We start from the raw sequence: 20,298 nt of genomic DNA on the forward strand, positions 1-20,298 counted from the left end.
AACGTCAGACGACCTGACCTGAGGTTCACTTATGGGCCTTGAGTCAGGTCTTTAAGTTTGGTCCCACGTTGACGCAACGCAATGGCCACGCAGCCGCTTCGAGCGGTCGTTAACCCGCGTGGGCTCTGTGTTGGGTTTCAGTGAGCGGACCGATCACAGTCCCTTGCTGCTGCGTCGCCGCGACGGAAGGTTACAACCTTCGGGAGGCGGGCGGCAGGCCCTCGTGGTGGACACAAGGAGGGTCCGCGAGGACGTAAGGTGCGTCGCCCCCTTGCGCTGCGTCGACGTGGAACCATAGCTAATCCTTGGGACCGTCCTGTCAGCGCGGGCTGTGTGTCTCTCACCTGCTCGTCCATGACCGACGTGATGAGGAAGCCCCCGATGTAGCCGAAGGAGAAGATCTCCTCTGCGATGGTGGTGAAGGTCATACCGAGGTCTTCAGTCCGCTTGAGGAGCAGCTCTCCCCGTCTGTCCGCCTCCACTAGAGACATACAGGCACACACACACACACACACGAACACACATACAGGCACAAAAACACACACACACACACACATACAGACACAAAAACACACACACACCAACACACATACAGACACAAAAACACACACATATACACACACACACACAAACACACATACAGACACAAAAACACACACACATATACACACATACAGACACACACACACATATACATACATACATACAGACACACAAACACACACACACACACATGAACACACATACAGACACACACACACATACACATACATACAGACACACATACAGACACACACACACACAAAAACACACATACACACATACAGTCACACACACACACACACATACATACAGACACACAAACACACATACACACACACACATACACATACACACACACACACACACATACAGACACATAGACAGACACACACACACACACACAAAGAAACACACACATATATACATGCAGATACACAAACAGACACATACACAAAGAAGCACACACACATACACAGAGAAACACACATACAATCAGACACGGTGGCAAGAGAGTGACTTAATTCTACAAAGTGAGTGAATGTGATAGAATACAATGTTTAAATAATTAACGTGTGACACAATACAGTATAAACTACATTTCAGAGGCTTCTATTCACAAAGTGAAAGAGATGGTTGGTAAACAGAGACTGAGCCACACCTGACAAAACACATTGTTATAGTCTTTGTTATCTTCTCATAGATAACTAGAGAAACTGCTAAATTACCCATGGATGTGGATGTTATTCTTATGACTTCCCCTTCCTGTTAGTGTTGGTTAACAGTGAAATTGTGGTATCAGGGTGTATACATACCTGTTCCTATTGGGCTGTAACTGAAGAACAGAGTCACACCAGCACCCCTACATGAAATGAGGAAGAAGGGTTTCACCACACCACACATTTTGTACAAAAATGCTTTCCTCACATTACACAACATGACTAAGCAAACATCCTCATATTATATGATATTATAGACTGATATACTGTGGAACTCATTTGTTAGCAGCCATTTTCAAACATAAATAATGTGTTATGGAGTTTAGCCACAAGCTGCCACCCCAACAGGCACCAACCAAGCCTTAACCACAGCGAGATATACCAGCATCCAATGCGGAAGTGACAAACATTACAGTAGCACCGGGTGGCCACTACGAGGCGGTACCAAAAGGGAGCAATTCTTTGTTGACTCACTTGTTGAACAGGCCGTTTTTACAGTCTTATTAAACCTATTTACAGCCTGGTCCAAAAAAACATTCTAGTCAGTATGTTCAGTTCATATCTCCATGACAACACTGAGGGGGGTGAATTCCTTTTTAGCAGGCTAGTTTTTATTTTATTGGAGGTTAAAATGTATGAATAATTAGGGGCGCGGCCTCTTGAGTGACAGCTAGCCGCTGACCCTCACCTAGACTCGGAGGCTAGCTTTCAGGATTAGCATGCTATCTCCGTCATCTCGACCTCGACTGCGTTCATTCCTATTGTTCATTCCGGTGCCAAGATGCCTTGCTCTGCGGTCAACTGTACCTACCGATCGTTTAAAAACTAATGAGCTACGAGCTAATTCGGTGTGCATCCCTCCCCCCGACGTCACATCAATGCCCTTTTTTGGTTAGAGGAAATGAGGCGGAGTCAAACTATGACAAGACGGCGACGCTGATAAGCCAAGAGAATTGGATGCAGTTGGAATAACTGAGGTCTGCCCAGATGCTACATCCATTTTATATACTATATATGGCACCAACAGCTTCACGCATGGGTGTGTACGCCTTGTTTGTCTGTTCTGGTTGGTGTTCACCCTCACCACATAAAGGAGTGTGCTCCATCGTGAACCTTTCTCCAGTTCGCCCCAAAGTCCACAGAGAGCCAAAGTCCTCCCTGTTGGGGAAGAGGGCCACACACAGAGGAGAGAAGGAAAAGGTTTACCTTATTCAACAGTAAGGTCAAGTGTGTGTGTGTGTGTGTGTGTGTGTGTGTGTGCGTGTGTGTGTGTGGACACACAAACAGAGGAGAGAAAGAAAAGCCTTACCTTAATCAACAGTAAGGTGTGTATAATATACACACTTGTATTATTATGTGCGTGTGTGTGTGGTTTTTTGTGTGTGTGTGTGTGTGTGTGTGTGTGTGTGTGTGTGTGTGTGTGTGTGTGTGTAAAAGTATTACACTTCAGTGTAATACAAGTTCAAGTTCTCATGGCCTTGACAATGGGGAAGCGAAAAAGAAAGAGAAAAGGAAGGGGGATCCCAACAAAGGTTTTCGCAACACGTATGATGAAAGTTTTACGAAGGCCGAGTGAGGAATGATTGTATAACCCCCAACGCTTTCGAAGATAGGGCGAGGCGCCGACACAAGCAGAGCTACTGAGGGAAGAGTGGGTTGGGGGGGCTCACGTCGATGCTGATGACCACCAGGTAGTCGGGGATCAGGAAGTGGAAGGTGATTGGCTGAGCCAGGTGGAAGGGCAGCCGGACGGAGCGGAAGGTGACGCCAGCGTCTGAGGACGTGAAGATGATCCCCCCGGAGTTGTCCACCACCGGGGTGTCCGCTGTCAGGATCACCTGGTGGAGGTCAGCGATGGGCCCATCAGGGGAGGGAGGGTATGTGGGGTTAGGGTGGCAGGCAGGCAGGTACTATTCACCCCAGGTGGGAAAATTAAGGCTTTGCAGCAGCCCACAGCAAAACAACACAATAGTGATAATACACAATAAAGTAAGCGACAATAGAATAAACATCTGTAGCAAAAATGCTCCTAAAAAGTAAGGTGACAGATTCTGACCTTTTTATTTTGTTCATGCCTAATACTTTTAGCAAAGAATGAAATGTAACACATTGGTTTTCTTTGTTCTCCCTGGGTTGGTCAGCCACACCCACAACTTAAATCTGAAACGTCATTTTCTCTACCAAGCATGTTGGTTTCATGCGGAAGTGATTAGACTAAGACATTTGGTTGGAATGTCTGACTAGCATGCAGGCAAGGTGAACTTGACTTGCTTTAATGTCCTTGAAAAACAGCCCACATAGAAAACACTAGAGAACAAGAAATAAATAAATAAATCCAACTTTTGAACGCTGGAGATTAGTAATGGGATTTTAATTGAATTTCTCTGCTCTTCAACTGATTATTTGGCTGACAGCAAAACTCTTTTAACATTTGTGAACTGGTAGGAGACAAAGAGTCTGTCTGTGGTCACACAGGGTATAATGGGACACACACACTCACACACACTCACACAATCCCACATGCAAACTTAGTCAGATGCCAGATGCTTACATGAAAAGAATTGCCTGGTCCTGTAGTAACACCAAATTCCTTCCTGATGAACGTATGGTCTATCCGGTGGGAGACATCGCGAAATGACTTGCCATAGTCCATACTGATGGCAGGATGACAAGAACATGTCTTATCTTCTATGTCTCTCTGTCTCTCTCACTCATACACGCACACGCACACGCACACACACACACACACACACACACACACACACACACACACACGTGTATGCGCAGACACACACAACGGTTAGGGGGTAAGAGACTGATGTTTATGGATTCTTTTAACTTCTAAAACAAGGCAATGTTAGATTAATTAATCTCAGAAGTTACAATTTGTAGATAGGAAACTGAACGTGGGATTATTCACACACACACACACACACACACACACACACACACACACACACACACAAAAGGCGCGCGCACACAGCCGATATAATAACACTACTCGTACAACATTAATAAGGTCACCTTCGGTAGAGACGGGAGGACCCCCCCTTCAGGAAGGAGTCGATGGGGGCGCTGATAGTGGACAACACCAGGATGACCTGTGGGGAACCCAGGAACACGCACTCCGTTCACATACCAATGAGCAGGGAGGAACTGGGTGGCTGAAGAACAGCTGTTCTCTAGCCGTGAACGTCCACTTACTATCCAATACCAACAAAAGGCAATGGAATATTACAGAACAGGCCCCGGGTAGTGGCAGACGGCCAGCCTCGTACATTTTCAAGAGCCCACAGGACTTTAAGATCCTTGATAACTCCAACGTTTGTCATAGAATCGAAGATCCTTTTACAGTTTGAATGGTTCCATTCGGGTCTCACAAAGTGTTAGCAAGCATTTCTGTGTTTCTTTTGACCTAAATGTATAAAGTTGAAGAACCAGTGAAGCCTGAGGGTACTTGGGAAAAGTCTGGAAGACTGCTACCTCAGCTAAAATGCTTTCCCAGAGGGGTGGTTTTCTTTTGGCTGCAAACTCTGCTCAAGAGAGTGTAAAGTAGGTTTCGACACGTCTGTAAATGCTCACATCACATTGATGAAACTCATAGACGGAAGTTCTCCTGCTAAAACAGGGTTTACTTAGCCTTTAATATAAAATTAGGGGATGTAGTTTTTTTACTCTTACTTATTTTACTTTTAAACGTTACTCCCACTGATATGAACGGTGGGAATGTATCGATGTAACTTAAAAGAGCAACTGATGCACAACAGCACTCTGTGTAAAGTCATAGTAAACTGTGATTAAAGCTGCAGTAGGTACGATTTGAGAGTTATAAACAGAGAGAGCAGAACTTATGCAAGATGCAAGATTTGAAAATACATATCCTAAAAATATTCCGATGCCTCTCCGCTCCCATTATTCCTATTTAATATGCATAACATTGACTGTGTTTAACCGTAAAAGGACCATGTGCCATCGAAGATTTAGAAAACACGATGAAAGATGGAGGCAGCGAAGAAAGATTTCAAAATGGATACCACATGAAATGGTTTGTAATTTGGATACAATATACGAACATCAATGGTATACATTAGCTGATTAACTTACAGTGTAGACTCTTCATCGCCTGTAATTGTCGAAAATATCAAAATTGCGCTTGGCTCGTTTGCGCTCGTGTTTGTTCAGTGACCAAAACCTGGCAACGCGCGTGAACTTCTAGTATGGGGGCGGAGACATCTCTGGCCAAAATTGGAAATTATGACTGCAATACCAATTCTAGGCGCTTGGTGTCCATGTTACATATAGCACCTTTAAATCTGAAATTAGCTCATACAAAGACAGGCGCGGTCAACTCGAAAGAGATATTCTAACGAGGTCTACGCCTTCTCATTGTATTGCTCTTAAATCGTAAATGTTATAATCGTTATGAATTTGAATGTAATTGATAATAAAAAAAATATGTGCTGATGATAGCATTAACGACAAACACGATGAGGAGATGACATTCGAGAGAATTTTCAATCAATTTCAGGCGTACTCACCCCTGTTCCATCACCCACCCAGGTCAAAATAAAACTGGATCCATCATCCCCATTGAATCCCGTCTAAGAGAGAGAAAGGGTTGGTTGTCTTAAGGCAAGGCAAGGCAAGGCAACTTCATTTTTATAGCACTTTTCATAGACAAGGCAGACTCAAAGTGCTTCATATATAAACATTGTCATACAATAAAATAAAATAATAGATAGGTAAAAGAAAAAATATGCAAAAAAGGAGTAAAATAGATCAGCATTTTATGAAGTGCAATGTATTTAAGATCAGATCAACAGTCTCTCTGGTACCCACGTCGGGACTCCAACCCGACCTAAAGGAACTTGGTCCTTTCTCTGGGACTCTAACCCAGATTCTAGGACTCAAACCCAGGCAGAACTCGGGTCTCAAACCCTTCAAAGTAACCCACGTCAGGACTCCAACCCGACCTAAAGGAACTTGGTCCTTTCTCTGGGACTCCAACCCAGATTTTAGGTATTCTAACCCAGACAGAACTCGGGTCTCAAACCCTTATTCTTTCTCTCTGGTATCAGATCATGTATCTTTCTGGTAAAAATAGAAAATAAAGGCAAAGTTAAAAAGGCATTTTAGCAATAAGCAATCATTAAGCAAAACATTGCTATACAGTAGGTTTAATTTTAAGGAAACGACATTGCATTCGTTCATATAGCCTGTATATTTGGCCTAATATTGAATAATTTCATTCACAAACTCACCTCATGCGTGTTGTCATCCAAAATCTCATGTTCGGTTTGGGATAGTGCGTGTCGACAGGAGGTGAAGGTGGGACCTTGAGAGCCCTTGGAGGAGGCGGTGGTGGACGCGGTGGTGTCGCGGTCAGTGTTATCCCTCCTGGGACGGGAGGGCACCTGGCGCGGCTCGCCATCATCCTGCTGATTTCGGTGGAAATTCACCGTTTTGCGGCCCCTCTGATCTCTGCACCAAATTCCCGAGCATAGAAAGAGTACCGGTATAACGACACTGAAGACAGACCTCGAGGCCATGACCTTTTTTTCTCCGGGGTTTAATCGGGGGTTACCGGGTTGGAGCGCTTCAGGTTCTGCTCTTTGACTTTGCCAACCTGCTCTAGTGCGTTGGTTAAGTTGGATTGAAGTTGAAAGGCAGTGGGCGGGACGGCTTTAACGCCTCATTACCATAGAAAGTGCTGTCTAAAGTAACATGGTTGCCAGGCGTTCTCCTCTCACGACGGAAAGCCTGCAACGTATGCTCCAAATGAGCGATTATGGCGAGGGGCGGGACTTTAATTTAAATGGGTTTAGCGGCGAGAGATGGAGGGACTTCCGATACAGATATCTGCTTCCGTTATCGGATATATTTCTTCAAATCTTTCGCCACAACTCCCTATTTTCTCTGATTGTTGTTGTTGATATTCTGATGTTATTATTATCGCACCGGGGACTGGTAACAGGCGTACACAACGAGCTAACAAGGATAATTTATAATTAGTTAGTTAGAAACCGGAACTTGCGATGAAGTAAACCGGGAAAACTCTTCAACTAAGGATCCTCTCTATCTCTCTCTCTTATAACAAAACTTTCCATATCATAGACAATACATTTACAATAAATCTGTGAAATATGAGATAACAACACACTTGTAGGTTGTAATACAACTTTAATATGTAAAATATCAACAATAAGGAAAGTGAGCCACATTTGCCTTAGTCTTAAGACTTTGACCACCTTTGTTTTGTATAGAAAACAGATTCTTGGATAGGGTTGCGGCAAGAAACGTCTTTAAAGTCAAACAGTGTTTCACACATTCATCAGAATATAATAAATATTTAAATAATACGACTTAACACACACAATTTACAGCACCTTAGCCTTGGACTTGGTCATTCTGATCCATACAATAAGAAATAAATATACAAGTAACAGACTTAGTGCACGAAACAATGCGTTTCTCTAAAGAATAAGGACCGTGGGTAGTGTGTGATACAAATGCGCCATCCGACACCTGCTCTTCATCGGCTAAATACAATTCCCTCCACGTGTAGGTCCCCCGTTTACGACGAGTCCTCGTCTTTCGCTCCTCTCGGTTCTGCCCTACGGCTGGTGGCGGTGAGTGGTCTCCGGTTGTCCTGGGCCCACGCCCTGAGGTCATCCTGGCCGTACATGAGTCCACCGAAGGGGTCCATCAAGGAGAGGAAGACAGTGACGGCGCTCAGCGCCGATCCGATGATGTACAACTTCACGAAGGACCACTCCATGGCTTCCAGGTGAGATGGCTTCAGAAAAATAAGATTCTGTAGTAGACAGACAAAAATATCGGATGTGATTAAGTCCAATTAAGTATTATTTGGATGAAAAGCACGTATAGAGATGTAAAGCACTGGCGGTCACCCACCACACGACCGCACAAACCAATGATATAGCGGGGGCTTACCCAGGCAGTGCGATATGGCGATATGGATGGCGACTATCTTTGAGGTAGATCCCTGAGCTATTGCGTTCTTTGCGTGAATGACCCAATTTATCGTGAGCTTCTGCGTCTTCTTTGTTAATCTCAGGAAGTAAGTTAAGTGTGGACCGCTGTCTCCGGAGATGTGATAATTTGCGCTCAGCAACGACGCGCCACTGTGACGACACAGGAGGGGAATTTCCAATGGAAGTTCCACGAGCAGGACAACCGAAACGCGTTCTCAAACCACGCTGCTCCTTACGCCAAAAGGCTTTCTCGTGGTGGAGTTAAATGCCCGAATGATACGAGTGAAAGTATTCATTGAGTAGAAATATCATGGTATCAACGTCATTGATATTGCTGCGAGCAGCACGGCAAGGACGAGACGGGAGCCCAAGTGAACAGGTTACGCAACTCGTGCCCCATACAACGCACGTCTCCCGAGAGTTGCCTTTATTGAACAACACCCAACATTACAGAAACAGGGCACACCTGACCAACACACACGACACTCTCACTAATTGTCCCGATCACACTACACATCACACAACAATGGAACAACACACAATCAATAAAAACCCCAAACCCGTTAACCCCACATAACCGAACAGCAAAACAAGTTGACAAAAGCACCTTTTGTCAACTGACAATCCCAATTCCCAGGATCCCCTGCGCAACCCCGGAGGAGTCGCCACTATATATTTTATAGCCTGTGAGCCCCATCAGACGGGAGGGCTGCCTTCATAAGATGGATCTTAGTCGAGACACTAACTTTGAGTAAGATAGACCCTGCCTCGGTCCGAATAATCCTCAGCAATAATGTTTGGTTTATTTAAGAGCCTCGTTCAACCCTTAACATTATTGCGCTGTAGATACCAAGTACCCCTGACTGCAGCTCGCAGACTTATTGTGGGTAGAGGTGGTTCGGTCGCGAACGAATCAGTTCGAATGAACGAATCGTTAAGACGAACGAACCGAACTGGTTCCTCTCTCTCGGTCGTTCTCAGACTCGACTCCTCCCAGACCCACTAGTCGCTGACTCGCTGACAGTTCGTTCACTCACTGTGTGAGTGGTGAAGAGGGGCCGACTGAGAGACGTCACGACTCACGAGAGCCAGCCAATCGTATGCTGTTTTAGGACTGAGTGTAGGACGCTCTCGTTGAATTTTAGCCAATAAGAGACAGAAATCAACCGGTTTAATGGGGAAAAACAAATGGGCTTAGTGAGCGACCTATCTATTATTCACATTGGCCATCTGTTGCATGGACGTATTTAAAGGATACATTTTACATATTTATAATTCGAAATTCGTCCCAGCCTTTATACCACATTTTTCACAACCTACCAGCTCTCGTTGTGAAGACTAGTCACCGCGCAATTCGTTTCAATGGAAATCGCGACAGTATACTTTCAACATAAAGTGTACATATTTATCATTTGAAATTCGTCCCAGCCTTTATACCAGAAACTCTAGAGTCTATAGTGTAGCGACCCTGGGACATTTAAAGAGTTTGTGTGTTATGTGTTGCATTGTATTTCGTTGTCCGTTATGCCAGTTGTTCTCTGTGCATGCATTGGATGTTCTTCTTTTTAATCAGTGTGGGGGGCGAATCATCAGGTCAGCTGGGGGAGGGCCTTGGGAGAACAGGAGGGTGGGGGCTTGCACGTTGAAGGGACCGGGTTGGGGGGTTGCCCGGGTAACCGGTTGTTGTTAGTGTGGCTTTTTGCTGTTGGTTACAGGTTTTCAGTGACCTGGTTTGTCACCGGCGAGGTCATTACAATAGCGTATAACTGCGTTGTCTGATAACAGTTTAATGCATTTTTCACAATTAACCAGCTCTCGTTTTGAAGGCAGTGCTAATTTTGGCAGCTAGATTTAGTCTTTGGCTGCACAGGGTTCTGTTTATGGGAGCCTAAAACACCCGGGACACCCACCATCATTGCTAAATCAAGTCTATTATTTTGCTGATATGTCAAACATCCAATAATCAACTACACCCCCCATCCCGCTGCGTTTGGTTAAAGTTGTAATGTTGACGTATGAGAATGAGAACGAGGGAGGCACTGAGTCTGAGCCGTTCATTCCATGATTCTACCGGAAACTCGACTGAACCGGAAACTCGACTGAACGAACGAACTAACTAACGATCGAGGGGCTGAGTCTGACTGACTCTGAGAGTCAGTATGATTCGATTCAATATGATTCGTGTATGATTAGATTCACAGCTACCGGAAACTCGACTGAACGAACGAACGAACGATTCGCAAACGACTCCCCTTGGCGAACTGAATCACGCGAACTGGTTCGCGGAAACGAATCAATAAATCCATCTCTAGTGTGAACTGGTCTGTATTTATATGTGGATTTTTGAGACTCTCCTGACGTGACTGGATTCACGAATGCATTTTTTTCAACAAGGAACTCTCTGTAGCCAATCAGATGCCTCCCTCGTTTTCAGCCAATCACATGACTGCAGTCCCGACCTATGAAGAATAAGTCCAGCCTCCGAGCCTCCCGCTTCCCTCGGTCAAATGTCTATGGGAAATAACAGGGCTTTTGAAAGATCGTACATAACATCTCTAGGTGGCGAAGAAGTCAAAGCTGCGTCACGTTTTGAACCACACACTTTTTCCATCTAGTTTCGACTGGGTTTGGGATTGTCGGTGCCGTTAAAGTAATCGGCACCGACAATCTAAAAACCCAGTCACTGCAGTCATGTGATTGGCTGAAAACGAGGGAAGCACCTGATTGGCTACAGAGAGTTCCTTGTTAAAAAAAATAATTTGTGAATCCAGCCACGTCAGGAGAGTCTCAAAAATCCACATATAAATACAGACCAGTTCACACACAAATGCAAACAAGTTTACAAATGAAAAGCGTCAAATATTAGTGCAAATATTTTTTTAATTAATATATTTATGGATTTATATTAAATTTATTTAAAACAAGACACATTTGTGTGTGGATCAGAAATGTGTTTGTGAAACTTATTTTTGTTTATGGATTTATTTTATATTCATACAGACCGATATCCATGTGTGTGTGCATTGAAATGTATTTGTGAGAAGAGAGTCATTTATATATAAATCACAAAATACATTTGTGAATCCTTCTCTGTGCATTCATTATTAATGAGACTGTTCTGACCCCATAACACACACACACACACACACACACACACACACACACACACACACACACACACACACACACACACACACACACACACATACAGTCAAGTTGGGGTGAGTGACAGAGAAAAAGTGCTTAGTTAAAGGCAGAGATGAAATGGTGCGGTGTAAGACTGAGTATAGAGAATCCATTTTTTTCTTCTTCTATGCATTTTGATATGCCTGATAACTGATAATTTGGCGTTTAACGTGCCATGCCCTCACGACGGCATTAGGGTCTCACTGACAGTGTATATCTCCTGCCCGCCCATGGATACCAGAACCATATAATAAACCTTGAATAACAACAGAAACTGATTACAATGTCAACAGGACAATGAGCATCAGTACTCATGTAAATTATGTACCAGGAGACGAGACATAAACTCAAAATACTAATAACATTTTTAATAAATTAACGTATAAACACCAGGACATCTATTACCCCCTTGTGGTGTAGTTGTACAGCATTGCAGTGACCTTTTTCTTTCTTTCTTTTTTGTTTTAGTGAGAAGCATGATTTGAGTCCCCTTTTTAAGTAATTCAATGTGAGGAGAATTAGAAAGTAAATTCTAGATTGAGGTCAACTGATAGTTGTCTGGAGCAACCATCAATTTAACCTTGCACACACACACACACACACAAACACACACACACACACCACAGAGGAATCTTTTGTGGGTGGGTGCCCTTGGTTTGAATCTCATGACTCACGTTTAACTTAGTAAATGAGTTTCCACACTGTGCACATTAGATGCATTAGGGGTATACGAACTGGGTGAGAGGATGAACTGTGTGATTATTTTTTCACATGTGGTTACACCCCCCCCGCCAAACTGATATACTTAAGGTGTAGTGTGTGGGAGTTAGTGGCCTCTAGCGGAGAGGTTGCAGATTGCAACCAACTTTTTTTGCAACCAACCTCTCCCTGTCCAACAACGTCGGAGAAGCTACGGTGGCCTGTACTTGCCTGAAAGATGCCAGCAGCTACTAGATCATTGATTAACATAGGGTCAAGTGATAAGTTTCCTTCATTGATTTATAATATTGTATATTATTAGTCTGTAAAACGATCGCACGTAACATACAAGTATGATAGCGACGATGATAATAATAATTGAGAACATAGCAGGCTCTGTGGAAGAGGATTGGTGGAGCACGGCTCCACCCCCCCCCCATTACCTCGTAAAGTGTTCGTACCCGCGGCCTTCCATGTGTGTTGTGGTTCTGATGCCGGTCGTAGCACTTTATATGTAGACATAAAGTGCCAATTTTAAGCATAGTAAAAATGCATAAAACATAATTTCATGGGATGATAAATGGTGGTAAATGAAGCGTTTGAATAGTATATTACATTCTCTCTCTGTTGTGATGGATGACACATAATTGTAAGCACTGCCCCGTTAAATATAAGATATACCTTCGTGGCCTCAAAAACCGGGTGGTTATTATGACGATATCATTGCTGATTCAAAGGGTCTCCGCCATGCCTTTCACTCCACACACACGCACCTGAACACACCCCCCCCCCCCCACACACACACACACAGTCTGTAGGTGTACTGCGACATTGGCGAGACCCACCAATGTTTACACCAAAAATGAATACATGAATGCCTTCATTTGGAAGACTCCCCACTGACATGAACTCAGGTTTGTTGTGAGCTTCTTAATAAGGACCCAGCATGTGAAGGCTGAGTGTGTTTCCAAAGTGGGGGACTTCTTCCATCCTCAAAAAAGGATAAGAGGATTTTCCATCTTAAGGTCTTTGCAACATGTCACGAACAGGCATCCACCTGGAGGTGAATCCACGGAGGGGGCGCTGGGGTGGTGGTGGTGGTGTGGTGGCGGTGGCGTTGTTTAGAGGGGAATTCCTCCTGGAGCCATTGTTTCATGTAAAAAAAAAAAAAAAAGAGGGCCAAATGTCTGCCCATGTCACTCAACTCATAATTGAGTGCCACGCCCACATTCCATATGTGAAGCCCATGGAAGATGAAACGAGACACACACTCATTGGTGTTCTTGACCTCAACCTGGAGGGCTTTGAATTCTTCCAGTACATTGAAAGCAGCGCATTACTAATTACAACGGGAATGTCAGTGAATGCAGACCGTTGTAAAGGATATTCCTTTAGCTTTATGAAAGTGGTCACAAGGCCATCATGTTGTTAAAATCATTCAGAAAGGCATTCAAACGTAGATTGAGTCATAACTATCGCATGGCAACTCTCTACCACACTCCTCAAGAGTAATGTTAGGACCTTTGGGAACGTCTCGTTGGAGGGCTCAGTGTTTGGTTGTGTGTATTGCAATGCAAAAACTAGAAAACCACGGCATATCCTCCTCTAATGGCTGCTTTTGAATACCCTTTGCATGTCCGCTCTGCCCGATGCACCACACTTTGCTCTTACGCTGCCTCCTCAGTAAACACACAGCTTTTCTACGCCACAGCCGGTCTGCAGTGCTCTCCTTCTAATTCTTAAATCCTCTTTGTGAAAACGAGGCGCTGCCCATGATAGAATGACCGGCCGTCGGATTACAGCCTAGTGTACTTAGAGAGAGAGAGAGAGAGGGAGAGAGAGAGAGAGAGAGACAGAGGGAGAGAGAAAGAGAGAGAGAGAGAGAGAGAGAGAGAGAGAGAGAGACAGAGGGAGGAGAGAGAGAGAGAGAGAGAGAGAGAGAGAGAGAGAGAGAGAGAGAGAGAGAGCGGAAGAGAAAGAGAATGAGTGAGATGGGACAAAAAAGTGTGAGTGCTTCATGGAATACCCGGTAGGACAAAAGCTCACACTCCATTAACTTCCAGAGGAGCCCCCCCTCCCCTGGGCACTGCCTCTTCCCTATAAAAAGAACCCATCTACACAACAAAATATTTCATTCCATGATTGTATGCAAGCTTCCCCCCCCCCCCACCACTATACGTCTATGACCGCAGAGCCCCTAATGAATGACAAGTCACTTGAGATGCTTATTGAAGAACCCTACAGGACAGCAGAGCATCATCGCACGCCAACCTCTCCACCGACACCAAGGCAGCGCTCCCCCGCGGCTGCCTCTCGGCGGGGCAGGTCTCCGTGGCGACGCCCCACGACGCTCCGCCTCAGTGGGGGGCGGTTGCCGGCGTCCTAATCTTTGTTTGGCGCAGGTGTTCACCTGCTCGCGACCGAGACGCTCCGCTCTGCGTCTTCTCCCCCCCCACCCCAGGCTCTGTGGGAGTGCTTCCGAGGGCAAGGCTCGTGCTTCAGGGCTTGATTCATCGGCTCTGGGGATTCAACAGGACACTACACCTACGGTAGAGACCTGCAAACACCGAGGAAGAGAGAGGACAGCGGGGGGGGGGGGGGGGGGTCAGATAAGGATTGTTTTAAGGAACACAAGAGGATTGCCTGTGACGCGTCGCCAACCCGCTGCTCTGTCGATTTGCAAACCAAGTCTGATTAGTTTGTTTGCAATCCATGGCGGCGGCGCCATTCAGGAGAGCCAGGGAGTGAACGGAGACGTCGTCCCATCCACGTCTTCTGTCTTTTCCTTTGGGTGGGTGGGTGGGTGGGTGGGGGGTGGGTGGGTGAGACTTCCTTGTGGACAAAAACAAACTTGCCCATTTGCGTCGTGGTGGTGAGGGGGTGGGCCAAAGGAGGTGGAGAGGAGTGCAGCCTGCGAGGCTGTGACCGGCATCACAACAACAACCCGCGATGGAAGGCCACGGGTACGAGCACTTTGCGCCGGGGGTTGAGGGGGAATCCTACCAGGTGGACTACCGGAGGATCGTGGGGGACCTGGAGCCCCCGCGGGCCAGCCCCTCGCCCCAGGTAGGGGAGGGGTACGTCCGGCACACCTCCACCACTCACGGCCACGAGACGGCGGCGCAGAGGTACAGCGCCACGCGGATCCAGGTTGGACTGGGACCTGTGAGGTGAGGCTATGCTTGGAAGGACAAGGGTGACCGTTTGTAGACCAGAATCTGTGCACAGCAGTGGCTCAGGGGGGTAGAGCCGGTTGGCTGGTAACCTGAAGGTTGCTGGTTCGATCCCCTGGCTGAGTGTCGAGGTGTCCTTGAGCAAGGCACCTCACCCTGACTGCTCCCGACGAGCTGGCTGTCGCCCTGCATGGCCGACTCCGCCGTCGGTGTGTGAGTGTGTGCGTGAATGGTGAATGGTGAATGTGAGGCAACGTTGTAAAGCACCTTGTGTGGCCAATGGTTCGTAAAGCGCTATATAAATGCAGTCCATTTAACAGTTCAGACGTTACGAACAAGTCGTTTGGTACGGAAACATGCAACACATTAATTAAATGGAAACCTAAACAGTCTTGGAGAGTGTAAATATAATGTGACCTGCTTTCTATTCCACGGATGCAATGTCACTTTATGCTCATGCCTTCTTTGACCGCTGCATCACCTCTTTTACATGGGAACATACGCTGTGAGACCAACTTGGCAGCAGAAGACCTTGAGGTCAGATTTATATCTCGGAAGGAATCAGTGAACACTGGTGGCTGACAGCCCGATGAGAATACCACTGAGATGGCTTAACGTGTCACTTGCTATGTGAAGATAGACAAAAGGCATTCTCTTCTATACACACACACGCACACACGCACGCACACACACACACACACACACACACATTTATGCATGCACACACTCACACAAACACACACACACACACAAAGAAGTTTGGCTGCTAATGGTCGATCAAGGCAAGTGGGCAGCATTGCTATGGGGCAAGCAGAAGACCAGTTTTAGCAAGAACTCAAAATAGCATGGAGAAACCACCATATTTGCAATGACCCACTTTTGATTTCAAAGGGAATACAGTAGGGCTGCCAGGATACCGCTTTGGGGAAAAAGGCAATGAACACAAAACAAGTGAAACCCTAACTGATGTTCTGCATAGTCTGAAAATGATATGCCTAGTCAGCAAAGTAACACAGGAAAGATTAAATGTAGAAAAGTTTGCTCTCAAGAATGCATGTAGATATGATGTAGATATGACATATCCCAGGCATTCATAACCTCTTAAAAGATATACACATTACTATTATTATACATAAATTACTAGTACAACTAGTTTCCGTCACATTTTCTCCCCTAAAGATAAAATAATACTACACATAGATAACAAAATTAATGTGTAAAGGAAATAAATACAGGTTTTTGTCTAAGTAAAAAATAGAAAACGTAAAAGTATATCAAAGCAATGGAAATATCTCGAGAATGTAGGCCTATAACCAACATCGACAAATATACATAGTTAGACCCAAATAGGAAGTGGCTCAAGAAAAATAATATATTTTGTGTAATGATTTTAAAGGTATCCTTCAGTCTGTTTGCGGAAGAAACAGTAGCAGTAGCAACATTTCAGGATGTTTGCTGTGCCAAGGGTTATTGTGTAACATCATGCCTTAGCAAACCTACAATTTGCTGGTCATGACTAGTAGACTACATTAGTGAAAGACAAAAGTAATGAATATACAAAATAGATGCATAGATGGAAAGATGGGTGGATTCAGAGAAATGCTAACTTTGAATGGCACTTTCAATAAAACAAATAATGAGCTGATTGATTCATTTTTTGTTTGGTCGGGCTACCCTAATCAGCTATCAATATGATACTTTACTTAACTTTATACTCCACTTTTTAGATCCACGGCTGTCAATAAAATATTAAATAAAGGTAAAATACTAAAACAAATACAACATAAAAGTCAAATTTTACATTAGTACAGCAAAGCAATACAAATACATAGAAAAGGTAGGCCTATAAATACAAAGGCATACCTAAATATAAAGTGGGGCGGAAATAATTTGTGCAATAACTTTGGCTCCTGCAGTCTGTTTGCAGAAGAAACAGAATACCACTGTATCAATACACTTTCTCTAATAGCCTTCGGAATGCCACAGTGATTGTGTCCGTTTATCTGGATGTTTGCTGTACCAAATGTCAATATGAAACATCATGTCTTGGCAAACCCAGTATAGGTTTGCGTAAATTGATAGATAGGCAGTTATAGAGATGTGCGAACTTTGAATGTTTGTACACTTTGGCTAAAAGTCTAAATTGTTTATATACATTGCCAGCACCTTAGAGGGTGATCCTGGTTATCCAAGTTTCGTAATTCGCTACGCAGCTATTTCTATTCGGGCATGATTTTTCTTTTCTTTTTTTGTGACTTTGTGGTCTGGGAAGAAGGAAAACTTTAAAGTGAAACAGACCCAAGGGTTTAACAGCCATTGTAAGTGGAGGGGACGTGTCCCCGGCACATTTCAACATCTAGGTTTAGTCCCCCACACCTTTTCTAATCTCTTATTATATTATATTTCACATTGCATGCGTGTCTCCGCCAGTATCGTCAACATGGTCGGGTCAGGGGAGCTCGATCATGGACCAATGTGACAGCAGCCAAGCATGCGTCGCTGCAAGGCAGAAAGAGACAAATCCTGGAGTGGATTTTCAGAGAGGTGGCTATTCTCGCGCAATGGAAGTGGAATGGATTCAATTGGAGCTGTGACTCGTGAGGGGATGTAAGACCTGGTATGGATTTCTATTCTTCACAAGAAAAGAGTATTTGACGGTAGTTTTGAAGTAAACATAACATAGCATAACATAACATATAACATAAACACAACACAAGTGAAACCATAACTGATGTTCTGCATAGTCTGAAAAGTGTATGCCTAAACCTTCTTGAATTATTCTTAAAATGTAGACGTGATATATCCCAGGCATTCAAAAGCTAACCCTAAAAAGCATATACATTCATATTGATACATCATTTTGAAATAGTTTCCATCACATTTTTCTCCCCTATAAAATAATAAAATACATAATAAAATGAAATAAATAGGTAAAGGAAATAAAGATCGATTTTTTTTATCTAAGTCAAAATAGAAGAAAGATGAAATTGTGAATAGGCAGGTAGACCTATAACGTGGCTGAAGAAACGGAATATTTTGTGTAATCATTTTGTCCCCTGCAGTCCGTTTGCGGAAGAAATATACACGTTCTCTTATAGCCTTCGGAATGCCACAGTAGTTGTGTCAGTTGATCTGGATGTCTGCTGTGCCAAAGGTTAACATGAAACATCATGTCTTAGAAAACCTAGTGTGTCAATTGGCTGGACATGACTAGTGGACTACATTAGTTAGAGACAAAAGTAACACATATAGATGCATAGAAAGATAGATAGGCGGCTATGGCATAATGCTCACGTTGAATGTTTACACACTTTGAATACAACAGATAATGTGGTGGTTGATTAATTTATTTGTTGGTCGGATTACCCTAATCGGCTATTAATACTACAGGACACTTTTTAGATCCACAACCAACCCCTTATAGGGTCCCTAAAGACACTGATTATTTAAGTTTTGTAATTCACTATGCATCTCTATTACTATTCTGGCATGATTGACAGTGCATGGTCCAGTTTGTGGTCTGGAAGGAAGGAAAACTATATTATAACAGACCAATATTCATACGACGTCAGAATAAAATAATAAAATAAACTGCAAATTTAAATTCCCAAATGGATTGAAATAATTCAAACATTCCAAATATTAAATAAATGAATATATACAATCCATAAAAAAAACATGGAAATAGAGGAAAAAAATTGGTCACACACACGTACAAGAGGAAGGGATTTCAATGATTATTTCCTCCGAGAAATGTGCATAGTGATCCAAAAACGGAATACTTTGTATTCTTCATAAGAAAAAGCGGTTTGACGAGCAGTTTTAACTCTATCGAGGCCTGAGCCTGTGATTGGCCTCGTGGTCCGCGGAGAGAGAAAGAGGGGATGTGACGCTTCTGCCAGTACAAAACACACACACTGCTGCAACACATGCACACACACCCGGTGGAACCAGCGACAGGCAATCAGCTCTGCTACCTATTACTATCCAGCATCACTTTGACATCTGGGGAGCAACTCACCACCATTCATTTTGGATTTTTCTTTAAAGGTAAAGTCCCCAGTAGACCCGAGGAAAGCGCATAGTCCCTGATCCGACCCGCCGATCGCCGAGCACCAGTTCTGCTCCACGGATCCGCTAGCGCTGCTATGCTAGCTAGCGCCATGTGTGCTCATGTGTCAAGCCTGGAGCAGTGAGCCATTCACACCCTAGGAAGCGGTGCGTGTGGGGTTCATTTGCGATGTACGTGGCAGTCCACTGCGCAGCCCTGCCCCGGGTCGTGGGGATAGATGTTTCTGTGTGAATGCAGGGGGATAGACATTTGAATGTTGCGATTATCCTATTATTATTTGATACAGATCCGATCTTCTCTTAGTGGCTGGATACAATGCGAGGCTCTGAATGTGTTTTCACGTCATCTTTTCTCATTGTGTTGAGGTGCCAGGGGTGGCTGACGATGCTTTTAGCCTGGTGTCTCCTCCTGAGCTGCCCCTCATGGAGCTGGTCCTCATGGAGCTCATTTGAATGGAAGTGCCACATGTACCATTAGCCACCGCCACTAGCCTAGCCTTCCTATGTTCGCATCCAACACAAGCATGCCACAAGGAAGACGACCGTGATCGATGGCTACCAGACAGCTGATCAATGGTACTGAGGCCAATAGCCCCTGTCTGTAGGATATGGGTCAGCAGACCGGGCAGAGGGAGAGGGGCAAGTGCGTCATTTTGATATACGTGTGCTGTTGTGCTCGTCTTGTCTGCGCCTGTAGCTCGTTGGCCAAGTGTACCTAGATGACGCGAAGGCAAGGCTTAACGTGGTTTTCTTGTACGATCAGACGGAATAGATAAAAGCGATTTATATGGCTCAGGTCCTATTTTCGTCTGATGAACAATAAATGGCCACAAATCGGAACAAATCGCAATCGCTTCACCGAGATGCCCAGCGAATATTTCTGGCAGCTACTGCGCAGGTGCATTGGCCTGGTTG

The 20,298-nt window shown here is 44.5% G+C and overlaps 2 protein-coding genes across 3 annotated transcripts in view; one reads left to right on the forward strand and one right to left on the reverse strand.

The window, feature by feature from the left end:
• LOC307089458 (sortilin) overlaps positions 1–6,924 on the reverse strand; it is a 19,010-nt gene extending 12,086 nt beyond the window's left edge. For both annotated transcript variants that reach the window (XM_079755754.1, XM_079755755.1), the window contains exons 1-8: positions 6,521–6,924; positions 5,798–5,860; positions 4,284–4,360; positions 3,811–3,913; positions 2,930–3,097; positions 2,344–2,417; positions 1,356–1,402; positions 345–481 (exon numbers count right to left, since the gene is read on the reverse strand). In XM_079755754.1, coding sequence (XP_079611880.1) covers positions 345–481; positions 1,356–1,402; positions 2,344–2,417; positions 2,930–3,097; positions 3,811–3,913; positions 4,284–4,360; positions 5,798–5,860; positions 6,521–6,808 — 957 coding nt within the window. In that variant the 5' untranslated portion in view covers positions 6,809–6,924. The remainder of the gene's footprint in view (positions 1–344; positions 482–1,355; positions 1,403–2,343; positions 2,418–2,929; positions 3,098–3,810; positions 3,914–4,283; positions 4,361–5,797; positions 5,861–6,520) is intronic.
• Positions 6,925–7,428: 504 nt separating this feature from the next.
• LOC307089186 (inosine-5'-monophosphate dehydrogenase 1b-like) overlaps positions 7,429–20,298 on the forward strand; it is a 29,601-nt gene continuing 16,731 nt past the window's right edge. The window contains 1 exon segment of the mRNA XM_079755341.1: positions 7,429–8,046. Within this exon segment, the coding sequence (XP_079611467.1) occupies positions 7,769–8,046 (278 nt within the window). The 5' untranslated portion in view covers positions 7,429–7,768.

Source organism: Pollachius pollachius (assembly GCF_949987615.1).
Source record: "Pollachius pollachius genome assembly, chromosome: 18".
Lineage (NCBI taxonomy): Eukaryota > Metazoa > Chordata > Actinopteri > Gadiformes > Gadidae > Pollachius > Pollachius pollachius.